Genomic DNA, 23,904 nt, shown 5'->3' on the forward strand with positions numbered 1-23,904 from the left:
ACTTTGAAGGGAGACTTTCATCTTCTGCAACTCACAATCCATAAAAATAATTTTATTTGGTACATTCATTTTTTTCGGTCCTAGAGGCATAATGTGGTCAATGCTCTGGCGCATTATTTGCAGAAAGTTATTATATTTTACTTCGACAGACTTTGGTATATAGACAGACTCCCAATTTGTTGTATTTAACATTTGCTTTAGTTCAGTTAATTTGTTTTTTGAGACATTCCTAGAGTATCTGTAAGTGGTGTGGCAACTTTTACTTCTATTTTTTATTTTGCATAGCAGCAAATGGTGGTCTGAAAGTGGTGTATAGTGTGCTTTTACCTCGATCTCCTCTTGTTTGATAGTTGTGTAACACCCATCAATGCTGGATACAGTAGTGGGGGTTTTTCTTGTTACAGGGATGTGATGTATTCTGCATCCAAACTCGGATAACACATTTCGAAGGTCCTTTACACTATGCTCATCTGGTCTGAGTATGTCAAAGTTTGCATCTCCCAGTATTACTATATCATTTGACTTCTTAGTGTGTTGTCCCAGTAACTGTCCCAATTTTCCTAAAAATTCTGCTGTATCAGTGCTAGGAGATCTGTATGTTCCTATTAGAATCAATTTTCTTGATTGATATTTGAGTATCAATCCAACAGTTTCAAACACTTGTTCCTTTGATTTGCATTGTTCTGGTAACTGAAGCTCGTCCATGTCAACAGAAAAATGATTTTTTACAAAAATAGCTATGCCACCCCACATATGCTCAGTTCGGCAATAACCGGAAGTCAGTCTAAAACCTTCGATATTTGTGAGATTTTATTGGTCCGTGCCTAAGCCATGTTCTGAGATAATTAGAATATCAGGGTGAAATTTTTCGAGCTCTACAACTAGTCCATCAAGTTTATTTTGAAGACCTCTTTGAATATTTAGGTGGAGAACAGTCAACGATTTTTTGTGTGGATGTGCATTTTCTATCGTTTTATTGGTTGTATTATTTGGTCTATTGCGGTTTCGGTCATCTTTCTGTTCTGTTAGCTGCTATCCTGAATTCCTACCTTGACACTCCAGTGCACTTGCAAGTTGTTCAGCCACGATTTTAGAACCTTCTGGGTTTAAACTTCGTCCATCCCAGCTCAGGTGACACTTATGTAAATGATTTGAGTTGTCAATAAATGTAGCATTAAGCTGCCAGCACATAAACTTCAGAGCCTTGTTTGTTTCGTCAATAAATCTCTCACCTATATCCTCCCGAATTGGAATAGATGTAACATACCAATTAGTGTGTGGAAACCGTTTAATGTTAGCCTCTAAAGTGAGCCATAATGGTCTCATGACATGATTCGGTGTCTTAGCCCTACACAGGTTATTTGAGCCTACATTGAGTACAACCTTCGATGGTATAGTGTTTCTGATTTTTAGTGCTCTACTGACATCCTGGATTTTTCCAAAGGGTACAATTTCCACCTCCAAATCTTGCCCAAATGTGTCTCTCATTATATCTCCCACCAGCCTTAGCGTATTGTCCCCGATCAGCAGTGGTGCCTCCCCTTCCTTTCCCTCAGCCCGTTCCCCAAATCCTTGAGCAGGGCGCCCCTCATCCTGTGGACCGTTCCGACATTCATCCCCGTTCTCATCAACACAACTCTCTTTTACCTTATTTGAATGTGGTTTTGGTTTGGCATTGCAGGCCTCCATGATCCTGTTTCGAACTTCAGCTCCCTCGCTTGGCAGTGGCTCTGGTGCATTCTTTGTCGCTGCCGAGGATTCTTTAATCTGGACAGGGTTTACCTCATTTGTACACTCGGAGTCCTCTATCAAGAACGCTGTAGCATCCTCCATCCTTTTTCTTACCGGGCAGCAGGGCTCTGGATGGATACCTTGAGAGAAGTCACGAATTATATTTTCCATGCTGTAAATTACACTTGTCTTTCTTGCTATGATATCTGACAGACAACTATTGTTAGTCCGTAGTATTTTTATCTCATTTTTCAAGTCCTCTATATCATCATGTAAAACTTTAATTATGACATCATAGCTGTTATAGCTTTGGCGCATTCTGGGGTTTGAGCCTTGATATGTCAAGTCAGTGCTTTGAAATGTTTTGTTAGGCAATGTATAGTTACATTGTAATTTGTCATTCAGGTCAGATTTTAGCAAATCATTGTCATTTGAATTATTTAGTAGTATTGAGATATGGGAAGCTTCAGCATTTATACGAGTCTTACATTCCTCACACATCCAGGTTAGGTTAGAACTTTTACCCGCTTTCATTTCGTCATACTGTTTGTTGGTTATGTTGACACACTTGGTGTGATACCATTTATTATCGTTACAGTCGCATGTTACAGCATGGTCACTGTTCTCAACTGGTTTGCGGCAAACACCACATGGAGACTGGATATTTCCATTATTTATGGCCTTTTCAGATTGTTTTTTCCCATTTTGGTAAGCATGCAGATAATATGTTGTCTTGCAGGGAGAAAGATGGGAGTTTGGTTACTTGAGTTTGTCAAGAGTCAACAATCAAAGCATAAAGGTTATATCAGTGCAGTCAAGTTTTCATATATCACAGTCAAATATCACAAAGTTAGGCCGGGGTAACACATAAAACAAAACGATGACACAATTAACCAATAATATATCCTATAATTTAAATAAGATGAAGCAATTTATAGGAATTTTGTGAGCATGTCAGAATCTTCAATCAAAACGTAGAGGTTAGATCAGGCCAAAACATAAAATTCTATCACAGTCGAATATCACAGTCTTGAACAAGGGAAACAATAAAATTAAAATGTTTCTAATGATACAGTCAGAAACTAAAATTCCAGTAATAACGGGTTGAAATTGCAAATATAGGCAATAATTCAAGTCACTAGTTCGAAAGGTTGAAAAGTCGTTGAGAATTGGAAAACAAGATCTAGTATCTAGTAGTCTGACCTATTTTGATCAGTCTCAAGTTTATTTATTATAATATTACCCAGAGTCTATCCAATAGAATACGGAATTTTTTAATTTTTCTTTTTATGAGTTGAGAAATAATATGCGTGCACTGATATGTACAGGCAGAAAACTGCGTGTAGAAACTACGTCATGATGTGCGGTTTCAGGAGTTTGTAAAATGAATCCAACTTCACTAAAAATATTTTAAATCAATTTTGGGTATTATCGTTATATTTCCAATGTCGTATTCTGTCACTATAAGAATAATTTTTCAGTGATAAATTGTAAAGATCTCACCCGATTTCAATGATCCAGTCGTAGCAGGTTACCTTGGTATAGTCACGGATTCATTAACAATTTTGACAAATAAAGACTCAGTTTCGATTAAAATTTTTTGGATAGAAATTCAATAAAAGTGTTCAAGTCACGAAATTAAGTGGCAATATGATGAAATACGCGAAAATTTTTTAAGAAACACTTTATTAGTACGGAGCGGTTTTTACTTGGTATTCAGAGCTGCCACTGCCACCTCGATCCACCTATCACTATCTCTTTCTCGCTTTGCTCTGTTGCCAGATCGTCTTTTAACAATGTAGAATTAAACAAATAATCATTAATCAACAAAATATAGCATCATCATTATGAAGTTATTGCAAAATATAATTTCTTGCTTAATAAAATATAATTCATTATTTTAAATGAGAATGAACAGTTAATATTACATTAATAAACCTGTATCAGCTACCGTCTATAGAAGGCATTGACAAGACAGAGGATTGGCAACGTTTTTCTCCTATATTTCTCCACTGCCATAATAACGTGGACCTCACTATATCTTCCCTGCATTCACTGACTCCCTGACAGGGGACACATGTCATTGTTTTCTATGATGCATGAAAATTATAATAATACTGTTAAAATAACTCTTAAACAACTAACAATACTCACTATAGTTATTTAGTGAGATTTACGTTATAAAGTAATTGGTTTGCTATCCTTGTCTTTGATTAGACAAAGCAGATAGCTCTATCAGAGCCTGCTATATACTACCTAGTTATTTAGGAAGTCCTGGCTCTATCCACCACTTCCAAATCGTTTTCAGGATATAAAAAATATAATTTTTAGCCAACGAAATTGAGAATATACAATCTCACTCCACTTCCAATTGATTATTATAAAAGTCTTCAAGTAATCTTTATGAAGTAATAGCTCAGTTTATAAATAGTTGCATTTATAAAGAAGAATCTAATCATGATTATAAAATTGGATTTCTTGATGTCATGACTTAATAAAGAGTTATACATTATACATAACAATATTATTTCCTCCATTTCATGATGTTGAAGAAGATAGCGGTGGAGGGGAGGAGGTAACGGGGGATGTTATTGTTCTAACTTCAAAGAATGACACAATAGAACTTTTGAACCTGACGTGCTCAAAAGAATTTGTGACAGGTAGTGACGGAAAAGAGGAAGAGGGAAGGTATGAGAAGGAAAGAGCTATCTTCAGGGTGTAGAAATATAGTCAATGTATATAGACTGGTCAAGTGGGGGGTGGACAACAGTGGCAACATTGCAGTGGCCTTGAGAGACCCATTTTCGTTTGGGGAACTATAGTGGCATTTAATCACAGTTAAAATTCAACAGGCTTTTGTGCAACCAAATCATACTATTAATCATTGTTTATTCTGATTAATAATGATAAATAACTAGTATATCTTGAATATATTATCCACTAGTAGTTCTGTGAACAGTAGACCTCACGCAGTATTCTTATCCACAAGTACCTGATTGATACTATAGACCTTATGGAAATACAGCAATAGATTGGCTTCTCCACACATCTGTGTATTCACTTATCAGCTGATTTATGATGAATAATTCTATAGTCTGATTTTCACTCTAATATTGACGTATGAAGGAGGCTCCTTTTTCCTTTTATATTATCCTTGAAATGCAAAATCTCCAAAAACCTTGTATATACGTCGACGCGCAATTAAAAAAGGAACATACCTGTCAAATTTCATGAAAATCTATTACCGCGTTTCGCCGTAAATGCGCAACATAATTATAAACATTTAAACATAAAAACGTTTAAGAGAAATGCCTAACCGTCGACTTGAATCTTAGACCTCACTTCGCTCGGTCAACTAAGAAAATATCGTTTATTGATGTTATCATGAATTTTCGTGATTGAGAATTTAGATTACGGAAATCTAATATATCAGGATGACTTCAAATGTATGAAGGAATAGATATTGAATTATGATTATTGATTCCAAATGTTTTTCCATATCATAGGCTACTAAGGTACTAAAGAAGAATGAACTAGATCAACTCAATTCAATAATAATCAATTTTATTGCGATAGACCAAAATAAACAGACAGTCCATGACACATTGATGGGAATCAATCCAATAAGAACAGGCATTACATTAATTTCTAGAAGCCACATTTTTTACAAATTTCCCTAGAGATTAGAAACAATGTTACTATTTTTTACGCACTGTCATGCAACAATTTTAAGCTAGATGAGCTTCAGTAAATATTAATGTTGCAAGAGATAGTTTCCAGGATTATTTAGAACTATTAGTACATTAAATTGCTACATAACAATCTATAGATCTTGAGGCTGAGAAAGTATTGTCAACTGCCAAAAAGCTTACATTTTATTCAAACTTTTGGGTGAAGTTTCGAAAATCAGCAGCAAACCAAGACATGAACATTTGCTAGATTCATCTCATATTATTTACAAGAATTTTCCTTTACTTATCATTGCATACAATATTACACTTAGATGTGCTCATTTTATAAGTGAGGGTCTGAGTAAGTACCAATACTTGTATAAATATTATTTATCATACACACAAGTAATTATTTATATTATACTGAACATTATTTATTATGTTATACGGTACATAAAAATCTGTATGTTTATAAAATAATGTTGCAAGTGATTCACAGTATTTAAATATACTCTTTTCAAACACAGATCTTGTATTTTTCGATATAAGCAGCATAAAAATAGTAGTCATGAGTAGTTATATTGGCATGGAGGGAATGTGTTGAATATAATTTACAGTTAAATTGCACTATAAAAATGTACAAGTGCAACGGTGATCTAGTACATGTAAAAACATTAACAACCATTTCTAAATTTATTCACACATTTTTTTATTTGGCACAAAAATCTATTTACATGCAAGTGTTTGGTGATTGATCTTGAACCAAAAATTCTTTCAGTTTTTTGGTACTTAAACATTATATAGGAGGGAGATTATTTAGTATTTAGCACTACGGTCCTTTATCTTTACTAATTCATGCCACTAATCGTATTCCATGAAGTTTACTTTTTTTCAAGCTGAGCTTTCTCGACTGCTTTACAAGTGATAATGAATTATTTATTATTCAAAAATTATATTTAATAGAGTTCATCATCACCTTTGCAATTAATTCCCTATATAATAATATTATCCATTACGAAATCTATCCATATAAAAGACTATTTCAAGCTGACCTCATGTATTATTATGTAATACTATAATTATGATCTTCATGTAGATGAATGAAAAAATATCCATCATATTTGATGAAAATTACTCAAATCGTGTTATTTTTAAATATACAACGATAAGAAATCAAAATATTGACTAGATAGGTACAGTATAAATTAGCATATTATTTGCATGAAATTGCAAATCAAAATATCATTGTAACTCCATTTTGATAAAAAATTCCAAAATCATATTATATAATCAAAAACACTCTTACATGTATGTTTTAAGAAGTAATTAATGACGTGAACTTAATATTGAAGTGAGTATTGCAATATTTCTTCAAGTTAATTTGTATCATAAATCGTGATGAACTGTATAAAATATTGAGAAACATACAAAATGGCTGAAGTTTTTGAAAAGATGGTAATATTTATTCATGTTACAATAACATGGTCAGAGTTTTTCATGGAAATCTAAATTTTCAAATAATTCTGCAACTAAAACACAAAAAATAGCTATTACGTCTTAGTCTTAGCTACTATTCAACTCTAATTACAGTACTACAATCACGTTTTAGATTGTAATTGTCACAATCACTTTTTAAATTGTGATTATAATATTGGGCGAAGAAATAAGCACCCAATTTTTCTATCTACCAGAAGCTACGCACAAAATTGAAGGCATCATCTCTACTATTTTTAGCAGAATGCATCAAGCAAGGTTTAGTTGGCAATTAAAAAAATATTCATCACTCAAAGTGTGTTGTGCTGAGAGCAGTTCAAAGCAAAACGCTGCGTTAAAATGTTTGAATGTAACGATTATTATAACACAGTGCGATTTAACGCTTGTTTAAACCCAGAGATCTGCGATTTAACGCTCGTAACAGTGAGATTCACTACAAACTGTCATTATTCATTATAGATAACATCAGTGTTTCCCATTCGACCAATGCTGACATCAGTGTATTTCACTACATCACATCACAGAATTCATCTCCATTTAATAAGCTTTGAATATTTTATTGATATTAAGTTTATATCTCCAATGACATTCCTCTGTATTGATAAGTTATTGACCTACTATTTAACATTATTATTGTGTTAATAATATAAAATATATACAACCATCAAGATGATGTTTTTATTGATTGTGTGGATATTTTATCTCACTCTTTTATAGTTTTTATTTTCACTTAAAATATTCTAACACAACAAATTCCCCCTAACACACACTGTCACGATTATCACTAGTGAGTTAAAATATATTAAATCTATGTTTTGACAAATTACATACAACAATATTTCTATTTGGTTTTAAAATTTATTATCGACTAATTCTTTGAGTATGTATGCTAGTGGTTTGAATGTACAGTTTCTCGATCAAATTTTCTGCACGATTTTCTTTGAAATTCATTGATTCATGAGTCATCGACATTGTACAGGAGAAAAGTATTTCAATTTTATCGTTTTATACTTGAACACTTCCCCAAATGTATTGAAAATTACACTTGTATTATCCATGTAAAATGGGGATTTAGGTAACGTTTTACTTTTCTACACTTCCCCATATGTGTTACAAATAACACACGTATTTTTCATGTAAAATACAATCACATCCTATCCTTTTCTTGTATCACACTCTACATTCACCATTTCTTTCAACGCAATATTTCTAATTTCCTTCGGATGTCGTAGATTCCAATATTTTCTTGATAAACATTTTTAAACGTTGAGTGGATAAGCAATGAGATATTTTCACAAACATGATAAAACTATTCACGAAAAGCAATAATTTAATGGTAATAGGGCAAGGATAGTAGAAATTATGTCATAAAAAACACTTACAGTCAATCTTCAATTGTACTGGTGAGAAATTTAGGAATGAATTTTAGAAAAAAATCCAATGACAAATCGCAAATAACTAAAATATAAACTGAAAAAATAAAAACAAGGAAAATAATAAAAACACATAAATAAAACTGAGGATTTATTTTGATCAAAATCTCTATTTTTACAATATTCAAATCGCAAGTCAAAATCGATAAAACTTATATTTCAAAATATATTATACTCTATTTTTAAAATAATACTATAAAATTTACGTATTTGATAAATCTATGCATAAATTCTTCATTTCTCATCTGTAAGTATGACTAAGTAATTCTATTGGATCTGGTAAAGTTCAAACTTTAGAACTTATTTCAAACTTAGTTCAACCTATTGCACAACCGTATAAGAACTTAACCACAAAGTGAGAGAAACTCAATTTTGACTATATGTGTCTTAGCGGAGCTCATTCAATACTTGAAATATTGCAATAAATTTACAATACTTCAAACAATCAAAGATAATCTATTGTATATTCGAAAAGTGGGATAAAATCAAAAAGGTGCAATCAATCAATTTTTATTATAATTTAAAACACGATGTCAGTGTAATAAATATTAATTTCAGAATATTGAATCTATATTTTTTTTAAAGAAATTTTCAAACGTCTGAAATTATTTAAAATGGTGATATGTGCATCGTAAAATTAAGTAACTCCTAAAAAAAACACAAAAAACAATTCTAGAATTCTAGAAAGAGCTCTACAGAATTAGATTTCATTGAAGATTTTTTTTTAAATATCTTCAACATTTATGGGATAAAAACCAATTCTTAGTCATTTTCACGAAAATAAAATATATCAATTTCAGAATAAAACTAATACTGATTTACATAAATGCAACACAAATGAAAATACTGAACCAAACTGATTAAATGCAATACAATAATAATAAATATTTTTCAAGTTTTTTATTTATTAATCCCTATATTACATGCAACTATCGTGTATTAGAAATGAATAAATCAATATTTATGTTTTCACTTAGAGAGGGGATCATTTTGTAGTACTTTCTTACAACCTAAATAATAGTTTGAGAAATTAACAATTTTCAAAAATAAACACATAATAATTAATTATGGAGGGAATGAATTGCTCATCACAGTTTTATGGAATGTGAAGAATTAGACACTTTATTAGATAAGAATAATCTAAAAAAGACAAAAAATATAAAATATAAAGACCATAGAATTTAGCAATATTTTGAATACCACCCTGTTCAAATACATACCATAACCAAAAAATAAAATTTTAAACATGAAAATAACATGAAATTTTTGACAAAAATACTGGATAAAGCTAGTACAAGTACCTATAAAAACATACAAGTATATTTTTCATTGTATGGCACACAGTAGAACTATAAACTCATTATAATAAAAAATAAACACAAATTAAGTAGTTTAATGGTAAGCTTTCATAATAAATTTGAAATGAAATTTTTTGAGTTCAAAATGATAAATATTTGTACAAAAGATTGTTAGTTTTGTTTTTTTTTGGCAGAAATGCAATCTAGCAGGAAAAAATGATCTATAGTTGAAGGAGACATTCCATAGTTTATAACCAATAATATTTCAATTTTCAAATATGATACTATGTAAATTTTGTCTGCCCTTTCTGTTTATTAAGAGTAAAAATGGTGATTGAAACACAGGGAGAAAATAATTTCAAATTGAGAATGAGAGTTACAAAATAATTTCTAAATTGATTGTTCTAAAACCTTTAAAACTACTGGTGCCAAAAATACTGGTAACAAATAAAATGTATTTCTTAATTAATATATTCAGCTATCATAACTATCTCAAATTATATTTATTCATAATATTTATGTTGAATCTAGTAGGGACGAATCTTTTATACAATAATTGAAAAAATATTGATAAACATAATAGCAAGATATTCAAGGGAAAAAAATGATTGGTCAAATTTCAATTGATAATTATGAAAGAGTGCGATGGAGGAAACTGATATTCAGATAATTTATTTATTTAATCATTCAGAATCACTCAACTTACAGAAAAGTACCAAGGCTTATAAGCCCAAAACGGTTCCAATAGGTAGATATGTAGATAATAGGCCTACATTTGATTGGTCAGATTTTCAAATTAAATATATTTTTAGTAATTTCCGTTCATGAAAATCCCATCATCTAATCATTTATGATACATACGTTATAAATTAAAATGTCTATTGATGAAAATGTCACACTTTGCCTTGTATCTCGGAGTCCACATAATAGGACAAAAACGACAAGTTTATAAAAATAATTATTGCAAGTAAATATTTTCATCCAAGAACGCAGTCAAGTAATATAACGGCGAGAAAGTTGATGCTTTTGAAATTGGAAAATCATTTATTGGGGAAATTAAAGTTACAAACCAGAATGTCGAGTTCCACAAAAAGTTACACAACCTCACAATAAATTATCACAACAATTAAGTACTTTTGAAGTTCACAATTAAGTTACAAGATAAGTTACTCTCAAGATCCAAGTACAAAGCATGATCGCTTTGTCAAAGACATTACACTGTATTGGTTTGAAGCTATTCAAAACATGTTTTCTTGTATTAATATACAAAAATGCTTGTTTGAAATTTGTCAAGTGTGTGCCCACATTTAGAGATATCATTCTAAATAGGTACCTTAACAATGTACACAGACCATATAAGTTACATCATATTGTAAATAAGTACATTAAATTACCACAAAAACACAGATACTAATAAAGTGAATATCTGAATAATATTGAATAAATAAACATTTTTTCCTTTTAAGTACAGTCAATTTTCACTAATAGTCGATTAAGTACAATCTAACACAGTAATGTGGGTTTACAATAAAATTTATTGTATAAATAATCAATTAAATATTTATTCCTCCATTTGATGCTAAAATTTATATACATGACATTAATAATTAGTATATGCATCATACTGCATACAAACGATAGTTCATTCAGAAAAGATACTAATTATCATATTTTCCTGTCAAGTTATTTCTTTCTCAAAGCATCACACATAATCTTTTGCATTGTATGCATAAAAACCGTTGAAGTCAAGATTGAAAAGTCAAGTTGAATACATTCATTATCTTGAACTGATCTACTATTTTTTTTATTGTTGAAAATAAATCACAAATTTCTATAAAAATTTGAAATAACTCACCAAAATTGTCTTCAAAACCAAAGGGATATTTCAAGTCAATAATTTCTTATTATTACCCTTATTTGGGTATAACTCAATGATGATGTGAATAACATTCTATGATTGAATCTCTAGAATATTACAATCTTGTAAAGGATATCAAATTTAATCTTTATCTTAATTTAATCATTAATCTTCCAGAGCACTCTATCCTGTATAAAGGTGGTATTCTGATCCAAACTCTGATTTAATAAGCCTCGGTACTGTATTTATAATATACCGTATACTAACCATACCGGTACCGAATTGATAAAAACAATTTAGAAATCTTGAAGTAGACTTTATTTTTTTTTAATTTTCAACTTGAAAATGATCTAAGTTAGGGTCGATACTAGTTGTTGAACGATTTCAAAGTTTTTAAAAAATAAAGGGTACTTCAAGATTTTTATACTGTTTTTATTAATTTGTTAAAAAGTAGCCAAGTGAGTGAGGTGTTTTTATACCATACCGGTATATCATATTACAGAGTATATTATTATAGTACTCTTATTCAACATCGGGGAACTGTATGATGACAATACTTGTTTTATAGAATGTCAACTCTTTCAAGAACATGTTCTATGAACAATGTCATTATTTCGATAGAATGTATATTTATTCCGGTTAAAATCTTGGCTAGAGTTCAATAGTCTTGCAAAAATACTCAAAAATGAGTAAAATTCTGACCATTAAACATTAATAATGTAATTACTCGTATTATACAATCTTTCATTGCTTATCACTATCCTGATAGAACAGAACATCAATAGGTACTTTTCATATTTCATCAATGTCATATTTCTCTAATTTTGGAACACCAATGTCTTGTTGAAAATTACAATGATTGAATAGTCTTGTATAAGAATATAAATATTCGGTCACTCATCAATATAATGTGTTATGTTCACTTTGCTATTGGAAAATCAATAATTTGTTTAGAAATCCGATCATTGAAAATTCTTGCACTTATGCTCCTAATAGAGGACCAATGCACCAATACTTCTAATAGAGTATTATTCAATGCACTAATACTCATGAAAGAGTATTATTCAATGCAATGAATCTCCTTGAAGTATTATTCAATGTACAAATACTCCCAAATGAGTATTGTTCAATGATGTCATCTGGGCCAGTATTTCTGATGAGACGGCCTTGATATATAGAAGTGAAGCATGGCTCAGTAGCGCTGTTGGAACTCGTGGTGCCATCTGTTGAAGTCAATGTGAAACATCACTATTGATCCGTTTGCCAGACCCGCCAGCAAGAATCTGAAAAAGAGAAATCGGTCAAACTCAAATACATTCATTTATTAGCCTCAAATCAAGTAGACAAAATTCAATGAAGTTGTGAATGATTTCATGAACATTATAAAGTAGTACTTATAAGCATAGTACTTAATTACATTAATAGGATGAAACATTACCTATTAATTATATAAAGTTACACTTTTTCAATTTCAGTACCATTGCCTATTACACTTTTCATTTTTAGCTCCAAGTATCAAGTATGAAGAAAAGTTTGTAGAGTATCAAGTAGGTAGAATATCATGTACAGTGACCTAGCCTATCAAGTACAGTATCAAGTTCAATATAAAGTAGGCTACAGTATCATGCTTAGGGATTGAAAGCCAGAGATACACTGTTTCCAAGCTTAGAACAAGAAAAGTGAAATTAGTGAAGCATTGATCATATTATTATGTTACTCTTTTTCATTTCAATATTTCACTTTACATTTTGAGCTCAATAAAGTATCAATTTTGGACTTTTTGGAAATTGAAACGTAGAGAGATACACTCTATTCAAGATTATAGAACAAATTTGTATTCTGATTCTAGTTTCATCCTGTTTAGTGGATGAATACGAACAAACATTTCATAGAAAAAGTAAGTAGTCTAAACAGTTCTGATCTCTTTTGTACTTTTTAATCCTCCGGTACTTTTTAAAATTTTAAAAGACTTTCCAAATATCGCCCTTAAGTAAATACTCACGAAAATTTCATAGAGAGAACAATAGTCTAAACATAGAGAAAGCAAACAATCTAAACTAATCTCTTCTGAACCTTTTAATTATCTGGTATTTTTCAACTTTTTCCAAGTTTCATCCCGCAATAAATACGCACAAGCATTCCATATAGAAAGAAAACAATCTAAACCGTTTTGACCTTCAATCTATCGATCTTCATCAAGTCTTTGATTAATTAGAAAATTTTAAGTGTTCATTAACTTCTTCAAGATAGCAGTCAAGATTTCAAAGTAGAATTGAGTATGTTTATTTAATTGTAGATACTGACAAGATTTTTCTTAAGCAAACAAAAGTATTGTATTCAATGATCTATAATATCATTTGTATAATGGAATTTGTCATGATATCATTGAATAAAACTTGATTTGATTTGACTTTTGATAAATAAAGCTCTCTCTTGTACCTTCTTCAGGAACTTTCAACTATTTCAACAATATCAAGAGTTAATTTATTAACTCTTATGATTTAGTTATTATTATTAATTATTAAAATAATAATAATTAATCATTATTATTATTAATAATTTGATTTAATTACTTTATGATTCAATTTTTAAATGATATTTAATTGTAAATACTGACTTTTGATCATGCGACAGAGCAAGAGATCGGACACTGCTCTCGCAAGATGGAAATGCGTAGAGTAAGGCCAGGTTGAAAGTGCGCCACACTTCCACTATTCCTTTGTCACCTCCAGTCATCAAGTACTCTCCGTCACGACTCAATAACAGACACTGAAATCACAAAATATTATATTCATTCATGAATGCTTTCGTTCATCCATTCATTAATACATTTATAACAAAAAATATCCATTCTTTAATTCTTTCTTCCATTCATTTATAACAAAAAATATCCATTCTTCCCTTCGTCCATTCATTAAACCATTTATCTAAAATTTATTTATACAGAATGATTAAAAATGAATTTCCCACTTTCAAAAGTCTATTGGTTTATTCCTCGTTCCTTATTTTGTAATCACTTATTTGAGTCAATGGATTTATTCATTTTCAAATGCCACGAGAACCAAACATATATATATTATTATTAAACGAAAATCCAAATTAAATGCTGTGATTCACCCCGAAGACTTCTGCTACTGCAAATATCGACAACAGGGTAAACAGCTAGATGGAAATTCGGGGTGAATTACAGCATTTAATTTGGATTTTCGTTTAATAATAATTGATTCATTAGCATTTGAATAATTGCAATATCTCAGTAATTTCCATCTGTAGACCAAACATATATGTTTTTTAATTTAAAGGAAAGCTTCTTAGATTGGTTCTTGTTGAATTCAAAGTTGAAATTTAACAGGCTTTTGTGCGACTGAGCCTTAGTTCAATGCCAATTGGTTCATTCAGTATTTTGTGATTAATTATTGACAATGAATGACTTAGGCCTAATTATTAAATACCACAGGAACCAATTAGATCTGGTTTTTTTCTGCAAAGAAGGCTTTTCTGACTGGTTCTCGTTGCATTTAATTACAACAGTTAAAATGTAACAGGCTTTTGTGCAACTGAGGAACTGAGCCTCGGTTCAATACTAATTGAATTTTTATTTATTTTGATTATTTGTGAATACTATTCACGGATCATATACAACAATACAACAATGCATTCAATTACAACAATCAAGTTAAAATGTAACAGGCTTCTGTGCAACTGAGGAACTGAGCTTCAGTTCAATACTAGTTGAATTTCTATTTATTTTGATTATTTTTGAATACAATTACGGATCATATAAGTTACTTTATTTATTTATTTAGAACAGTCACAAACACGATATTTGGAAAGAGAAACAGGCAATTGCCCAAAACTTCTTCAATTCCTTGATTTTGGCACATAAATAGTCCAAAGTGAGGTTAAGTTTAAAATTTCTGTTTTCACCAAAGATTAACACTCAGAGAATACGTATTCGAGATATGACTGATGAATTTTGAATTTCGAAGGGTTGATAAGAGCCGGAAATAACACTAAACAATCCGAAAGTTTCAATAATATTGAAATAAACTTGAAAATTTTGAGCAGAAAAATTAAAACCACTATCACTGCAACTATCAGCTGATATTTATGTCAAATTTAGTAGCAATCACCTGTAAATTGTCGTTATGACTCTCGTGTCTGAGCCGTTTGCCGTTGATAGTAAAGGCGGCGATGTTGCCACGTTCATAGTTGACGACGATGACACCCTCACGTGACATGGCGATGTTCTCGGGGCTCACAAAGCCCAGTGGCGCCTCCAGGCAGCGCAGAAGGTCACCGAAGGTCGTGTGAACCAACACTGGACCAGCTGCAATGGCAAACAAAAATGCGATTACAAACAATTTATCAAACTCAATTTTCTATTTGGAAAAGTGACTAGAATAAAACAGGAATCACAAATGGGATTGGAAACAGAAATGAAAAAAAAATTAAATTCCAATTGATTTAAAATTGATACAATGAAACACAAATGAGATTGCAATCAGAGATAGGGAAAAAATTATTAAACTCTGATTAATATTGAAAAAATGACTAAAATAAATTATGCAAGAAAGAACAATACAAAACTCAAAACCAATAGCTACTGGGATGGACTAGCTGCAGAAGAAGCATAAATATAGAGTTGCCAATAAAATCAATTTGAAATTTGTATCACATACAATATTTCAATGTTAAAATACATGAAAAACGAGGAGAAAGAAAATGGAGATAGGGAAGAGAGAGGAGGAGGAGGATGAAACAGAGGAGGGTTGGGAGGAGGAGGTAGAGGAGAAGGAGAAGGATGAAACAGAGGAGGGTTAGTGAGGAGGAGGAATAGGAGAAGGAGGAGGAGAAATAAGAGAAGGAAAGACAATAGGTGTAGAATTAGGAAAAGGAGGGGTAGGTGGAGGAGGAGGAGGATGAAAATGAGAGAAATAGAGGAAGAATGAAGAGAAGGACTTGAAGGATGAAGAGGAAATGGAGGAGAAAGGGATGAAAAATAGGAATGAAAGGAGAAGAGGTGAAAGAAGGGGATGATTAGTGTCAATTGGCATCAATTCGTCTAGTTCAGTGCATCAAATTTTCTATGTGTCAAGTTTTCATTTCATCAAATTTTCAGTTCGACAAGGTTGCCAAGTTTCAAAATTTTCAGGACTTCAGTATGTCAAGGTTTCAGCTGTTCTTCAATTCTTCAGATTGTCTAGTTTTCAATGCATCAAGTTTCCAAATTGTCAAGATTTCAGTTCATCAAGATGTAAGTTTGCCAGGCGAACACACATTTTCCACCCAAGACAAGTTTTTAACTTATCAGGTTCCAGTTTATCAGGCATTTTTTGCCCCAGGTTCCAAGTACTAAGGACTGATACTGACCGATAGAGCCGGACACGACAAGCCCCAACTCGGCCGATATGACTAGTGCGGCGAGGGGTTGCTGATGGCCGGTGAGGGTGGCCCTAGGGGTGGGCACTTCACCCTCGCCCACAATCGTCTGCGAGCGCGCATTCCAATGCCAGAGCAGCACCGTGCAGTCGGCCGAGCCACTCGCGATGTAGCAGTCAGACGTGATGTTGCATTCCGACCGCGACAGGCATGTCACCACGCCGTAGTGGCCAAACACGATCTGCACGATTTTCGCTGCAACAAAATTATGATAAAAAAACATTAATTGTTATTAGAAAATATTGTCAATAATAAAATTTATTAATAGTTAATAAAGTATTATCAAATTGTTATTTTTAATTATAAATTTGTTATTAATCAAATTGAATCTAATTTAACTTAAAAAAAAACATAAAAATTATTAATATGTTGTTGGTTATCCATCTTTTTTTCACTGTTATTAACACTATTAAATTTTGTCAAACTTTAAAGTGAAAAGACACTCACATTCTTTGATGTGACGACAGGAATTTATAAACTAAATTGTAAAGATTGCAGCAAATTCTACATAGGCATAAAAGCTAGAAATTTCAATATAAGATTCAAAGAACACACAAGAACCATTACCCATCCGTCCTCCCATTCCACCTTTGCAGAACACATTATCTCCACTGACCACACACACACTGGCATAGACAACAACCTCGAAATACTCCACTATTCCCACAAAAACAGAAAATTGAATGTACTAGAACAGTTTGAAATATACAAACACACCAAACAACAGCCAAACAATATTTTAAATGACCAAATCAACTTTTCCTCCTACACCCTGTTTGACAAACTCATTTAAATCCTCCTCCATTAACCGCCAAAACTCCCCTCCACCCCCACTCTCACCAAATTTCACCCTCATAACCTTAAACATTCAGTTTCTGTTTGGCTTGAAAATGTGCAATACCAGCACGAAACGGACGTCGCCACATCAAAGAATGTGAGTGTTTTTTCACTTTAAAGGTTTACAAAATTTAATAGTAATAAAAATATCAGCATTTAAGATGATAAATTGATAATTTTAAAAGGTACCTACAAGTAGTTGTTTTTTTGTAATTATTAAGGATGAGGTTAGGTTACTATATAGGTCATTTTACTCCAGAAACATGTGAACATTTTTTATTTTAAACGGGAATGAACAGTTAATATTATATCAATAAACCTGTATCAGCTACCGTCTATAGAAGGCATTGACAAGACAGAGGTTCGGCAACTGTGTTCTGCTATCTTTATCCACTGCCATTATAACGTGGACCTCTTTATAGTACATGATCACTCACTATATAGTACCAGTTATGCTCATCAAGGGACTTATCCTCCACCGGGCTTAATAACCAAGTTATCAACATTAATTGTTCTGATTTTTTTTTAATTTTATGTATTTTGGCTTACTGAATTTTTTTTCTATTATGTTTAAATATAGTGTTTCCTTGTATTTTGCTGCTCGCACCATACGCATTAATGTACAGTATATAAACAATCTTTGCACAATTTTCGCTGCAAAAATGGCAATTAACATTAATTGTTCTTAAAAATTGAAATACGGTAGTTGTGTACCTGTGTCAGTGGAGAATACCCGGAACGAGTTGTCCCAGAATCCGGCTGCAATGAGGAATCGGCTGTCAACAGTTGTGACGAAGCAGTTGGAGCGGATGCGCAGTTTTTGGCTGAAGTTGTCGCCAAGATGACGTCGCAACGCGTTGTTGTTGTTGTTCGCCGTCTGCAGCAGCACTGGGTCCATCGTTAGTGGCTGATTAGTCGTCTGGTTGGCGGGCGTTTCAGCGTAGCTCGGCGATTGAACGGAGGCTGTAACCACCGTTAAAAGTTAATCAACGGTTAAAAATTTGGAAGTTAAACCATTATTGATTTGATAGAGTAGCTCGGTGGATGCACTGATGCTGTAAACGCCGTTAAAAGTTGATCAACAGTTTAAAATTTGGAAGTTACACCATTATTGATTTGATAGAGTAGCTCGGTGACTGCACTGATGCTGTAACCAACGTTAAAAGTTAATCAACGATCAGGAATTCAATTTCAATTCATCCAATCTCAATTCAGAGATGATATCTCATTAGTCGTCTTATTACCCAAGCTCAAGGTAATAAAAATATATAATTCAACTCAAAGTGTACCGTATGTATTCATGACTACTTATTTTTTAATTATAAAATAAGATCTTTCTAAAAAGATATTAATTAAATATAAAGAAAATAAAAATCTCAGTACCCTTTTTTATATTTTTAATCTCAGTACCGAAACATGTTGTGATAAAATATTTCAAAAAAAGGGTAGTGAGATTTTTATTTTCTTTATATTTATATCACAAGTAGCTCTATATAGAAAAGAGATAAATAAGATATTAATTACTTTCTTGATAGTTTTTCAAAAAAAGGGTGCCACGATGGTATTTTATAAATAATTCCAATCAATCTATTGACTATAGTCCAAGAGATATAATTATTTACACGGCTCTTTCTCGATGATACTCTTTCCTTCACTGATCACTCGCACTACCTAACAGCATTCTCCTTACTTTTTTGTCAGCATCCAATTGTGCGCAGCATGCTTACTCCACTGCTCCACTACTCTGTCCATGCTACAAACTGTGCAACGATAAATCGGTTTCCCCTCTTCATGTTAAAAGTAATATCTCTCGGACTATAATTACAAATAACTTCTTTAGTCTTCTCTAATTTTACAGATGAAAATAAATTAGAAATTGCATTTGTTCAAATTCTGATTAATGGATAATAATTATGATTAAGCAAACATCCCAATTAAATGCTGTAAATCACCCCGAAGACTTCTGCTTCTGCAAATATTGAAAACAGGGTTAACAGCTAGATGGAAATTCGATGAGAGCTTCTATCCAAAAATTATTCGCCAGTCCAGGAAACGAACCCGGTACTTCCTAATTGCTAGTCAGGAATGTTTTCCTTTTACCAAACTGACAATAGTTTTTGGATAGTATCTCTCATCGAATTACCAATAGCTATTAACCTTGGAAGCTCTTTCTTTCCATTTTATCTTGATTATGCAGTTTTCAACGAATGGTGACAAAAACAGCAGGGAAGTGCAATAGTCTGTAGGTTGCACTCTATCATTCTAGCATATATGTTAACTTACTACAAATATTATTTTGCTCATTACTATTCCACTCTTTATTCACTTTCATTTTGTTCAGCTTGCTTTTAGGAACTCGCCCCCATTCACAGATGTCTAGTCTTCTTAGGGGACTCCACTTTTCACAAAAAATGTTGTTACAATTTTAAAACAAAATAGAAATGTAACTTATCTAGGGGACTCCATTTTTCACAAATGTTGTTACAATTTTAAAACAAAATAGAAATGTAATTTATCTTTATATTTATTATTTTATTGTCGCTCAATTATATTGTACAAACTTGTAATTTCATGTGGGAATAAATTGAAATTGAAATTGAATTGAGCCCTGTTGTCAATATTTGCAGTAGCAGAGGTCTTCAGGGTGATTTACAGCATTTAATTGGGATTTTCGTTTAATGATTATTACTTTCCAATTTTATTTCAGACGAGACTAGTTTCGGACAGTTGTCGCCATTATCAAGCGTCTTGAAATAAATTATTATTAGAATTTTGAAATTAGTTGATATTTACCGGCATAATTGGAGTTCCACCGGTTGACTGCGAACTGCTGATTGGAGGTGACTGTGACGACAGAGGGGAGGGGCAGTTGGGGGTAGGTGTTGGCCGAAATGTGACAGATCGGCGAGTTGGACGGAAACTTCATGTTCATGCAGATGTCCTCCGGTACGCTCGAGAACATCATAGGACTCTGAAAAACAGATCAAACGTCACAATTAAAGAAACAGTTAAAATGTATAATTAATTTATAATTTTCCATTTATTTCTATAGGGCTGCTTGATAGTTTTATAATATAGAATTCAATCAATAATTCTATTCAATTCAACACAAAATACATAAAGGAAATCGAAATACGAAAAATCACAATCAAAAATAAGTTTCTAATAAAATACAAAAACAGGCTTCATCGTGGGGTATACTGAAAAGAAAAAAAGGAGGAAAAATACCTAGCCAATGGTTTCCATTAATTATGGTTTCTCATGTAATAGGCAGGCAGAGAGTATAAAAGTAAGGAATGAAGGGTAAAGAGGAGTGGAAAAGGGAAAAAGTGGAGATGAAGGCAGGAAAAAAGATAGAAAAGATATGAGCAAAAATTGTAAGCGAGTCCACTTTCAGCAAATTTATCTAAAAGAAAAGGCCTTGTGAGTAGTTAGAGCAGAAATCTCGAGACTCACACGTCGATATGAAAGAAAAAAACTGTAGGTCCAGGTTTTTATTTCTAGTTTAGTTTTTCTTCTAATCTTAGAGTCCATGAGGAAGTGGTCTGGAATAAGGTCCTCAATTACTAGTATACTTTTCATTTTATTAGATGAAACCAATGACCAAGCCACACGAGGCGTTTTCAGGCAGTGCACCAGGACAAGAAGCTGTTCTATTGGCTTGGCAAAAAGCTCATTCGATACGCAAACCTAATCAGCCAATCTGATAGAATTCATAAGGACAACAAAAATGAAGGTCAAAAACTGATGTGTGTGTAACTGCTCCAAGTATAAAATCATGTACAGTATAAATTTTACTGCATGCATTTGAATAGCAAGCAGAAACATAAATATACTGAGTTAAAAAAATATTGTGGTAAAAAAAATAATTATTATTATTATTAATTTATTAATAATTATTATTATTATTGTGGTAGAAATATTAGATTACTTACAAGGTGCATAGCAGAGCTGCGTGGAGGATGAGGCTCTAGAAGTAACTGAGACGGTGTTTGTCCAAAATTCCTAATTTGATCTTCTATCGCCTGAAAATAATAAAAAATATAAAGTTGATCAGCACAATACTTGAACTTGTTGAAAATAAATACCATGATCAAGAGAATTCGTAACAACTTCCACTTTCCAAACATCACTGTCCTTCATACTTTAAATAATATTGCATAAAATCAACAAAAACCAAATTTTGGTACCGGTATGTGATTCTGTAACTTGTTCATTAATTGGTACATTGTAGACAGACGTATTACATTTATGTTTATCAATCAATGAATTTTATTTAAAACATCTCTCTGCTCATGTTTGGACAAGAACAAAATTCAGATTTGTAGTTCATCCAAGTAGATCAATTGTAGTAAATTCCTACAGTCCGATGATGACCAACAACAGGTCGAAACGATCGTTACTACCTAAGTGCTAAGTGCATTTTCACTCCATAAGTGTTTTCTAAAATTCAAGTTTAATTTTAATAGTGAAAAAGTATGGATATGCAACAGAGATCCATTGAATTGATTACTACCATATAGATTGAATTTGATGAGGAAATAAATGAGAATACATTTATTTACCTCTCTCATAACCGGATCTGTGATGGAATCCATGTCTATGCTTCCCTCATAGGTAAGGTAATAGAATACGTTAGATGCTCGCACAGCTTCAGGTCCTGTGAATAGAGAATTTATTGTTGAAACGTTCTGTATTCATAAATAAAATTAATACTGTATAATCAACTAATTATATTACAAGATATTAAAACAGTATTGCAATTTTTTGTACAATGAAGTGTATCTTTTTGAAAATATCAAATCTAAAAAAAAGACAAGATACGCACAGTACACACCAATGTACAATCAAGGGTATCTTTTCAAAAAAAATATCCAATCTAAAAAAAAAAAAAAAAACAGTACACACCAATCTACCTAGAATGTATAGGTAGAGCAATGATTGTAATATCCAATTTCTATATTCCTTACAACACATTTCCTCTATAAAAAATTACCTCTATAATGAATAAAATTACTTAGCCAATTTATCAGCACTTAATTAATACAGTATCCAATCAATATCCTCGATCATATAATTCAAATTTGCATAGTATCACAATATGTGAGGGAATTCCAGTCATTTTGTGTACTGAAACCCCTATATTGCAAACACGAATTTTGTGGATTAGATTCAACTTCGACTTTGAAAGATCTTTCCAATGTTTTAAGGTCAGTAGAAATGAGTATTTGGAACTTACCTCTCTGTTTGTATCCAAAAATAAGATCAATCCATTGGTGGAGTTGACATGAAACAAATTCCGACTCCAATGCCTGCAAATATTGAGAAAAAATAATTTTAATTCAACAAAAAACATTGAACAAAAGTTATCAAAATTGGAAAGAAGTGAAAATTGAGAATATTATCAAAAAACAAAATGCAGTATATTATCAGCAATATTGCTGCATGATGTAGGGGAAAAATTAAAGTTACAGTGTCCATCAAAGATAGAATAAAGTTAAGTAGTTCTTCAAATCTATCATATAAGAACGAAATTAATGCTAGTTATGATTAGCATAAGAATTCAAAGTTTCCAGCAATAGATTGGATAAATCCGATGATTTTTTCTTGAAATACAGTTCAATATTTTGGTAAAAGATTTATAAATAGATATTCTTCATTTTTCAAGTTCATATGTAACAGTAATTGATTGCCAACAATGGAAATTTCCCTTCCATTGTTTTTTTTCAAACTCTTTAGATGGTTTATTCACAAGCAGAAGCTTGAAATTTCAGAGACCTCATGAAGCTATTTCTAATAAATATACCATCTGTAACCATCAATAACTATACCGAATGAGATTAATTCGGGAACAGTTTTGGGCTATAATGCCTGTTGTTCCCATACCTTTATGTATTTTTTCTTGTAAATAAATAAATTACTAGAAGTTAATTAAAGAATACAAAGAAAGTGTTATTGTGAATATGTTTGTCGAACAAAATAATTAATTAATCTATTTATTTATAATTTTATTGAAAATTGAAAAAAATCCATGTTTTATACCATCCTGGAAATTCTATAGAAATTAACTTTTTTATGCTTCATTATCATCCCTTACATCCTTAAATCATCACTGACGTCTGAATGAGAGAGACTAGAGA

At 31.8% G+C, this 23,904-nt stretch overlaps 1 protein-coding gene across 1 annotated transcript in view; it reads right to left on the minus strand.

The window, feature by feature from the left end:
* Nucleotides 1-8,407: 8,407 nt before the first annotated feature.
* The window catches only part of LOC111052237 (neurobeachin), a 790,401-nt gene continuing 774,904 nt past the window's right edge, over nt 8,408-23,904 (minus strand). Inside the window, 9 exon segments of the mRNA XM_039439449.1 lie at nt 8,408-12,768; nt 14,103-14,254; nt 15,619-15,815; nt 16,859-17,122; nt 18,479-18,727; nt 20,558-20,735; nt 21,700-21,789; nt 22,330-22,424; nt 23,004-23,076. Coding sequence (XP_039295383.1) covers nt 12,678-12,768; nt 14,103-14,254; nt 15,619-15,815; nt 16,859-17,122; nt 18,479-18,727; nt 20,558-20,735; nt 21,700-21,789; nt 22,330-22,424; nt 23,004-23,076 — 1,389 coding nt within the window. The 3' untranslated portion in view covers nt 8,408-12,677.

The sequence above is a fragment of the Nilaparvata lugens genome, chromosome 12 (genome assembly GCF_014356525.2).
Source record: "Nilaparvata lugens isolate BPH chromosome 12, ASM1435652v1, whole genome shotgun sequence".
NCBI lineage: Eukaryota > Metazoa > Arthropoda > Insecta > Hemiptera > Delphacidae > Nilaparvata > Nilaparvata lugens.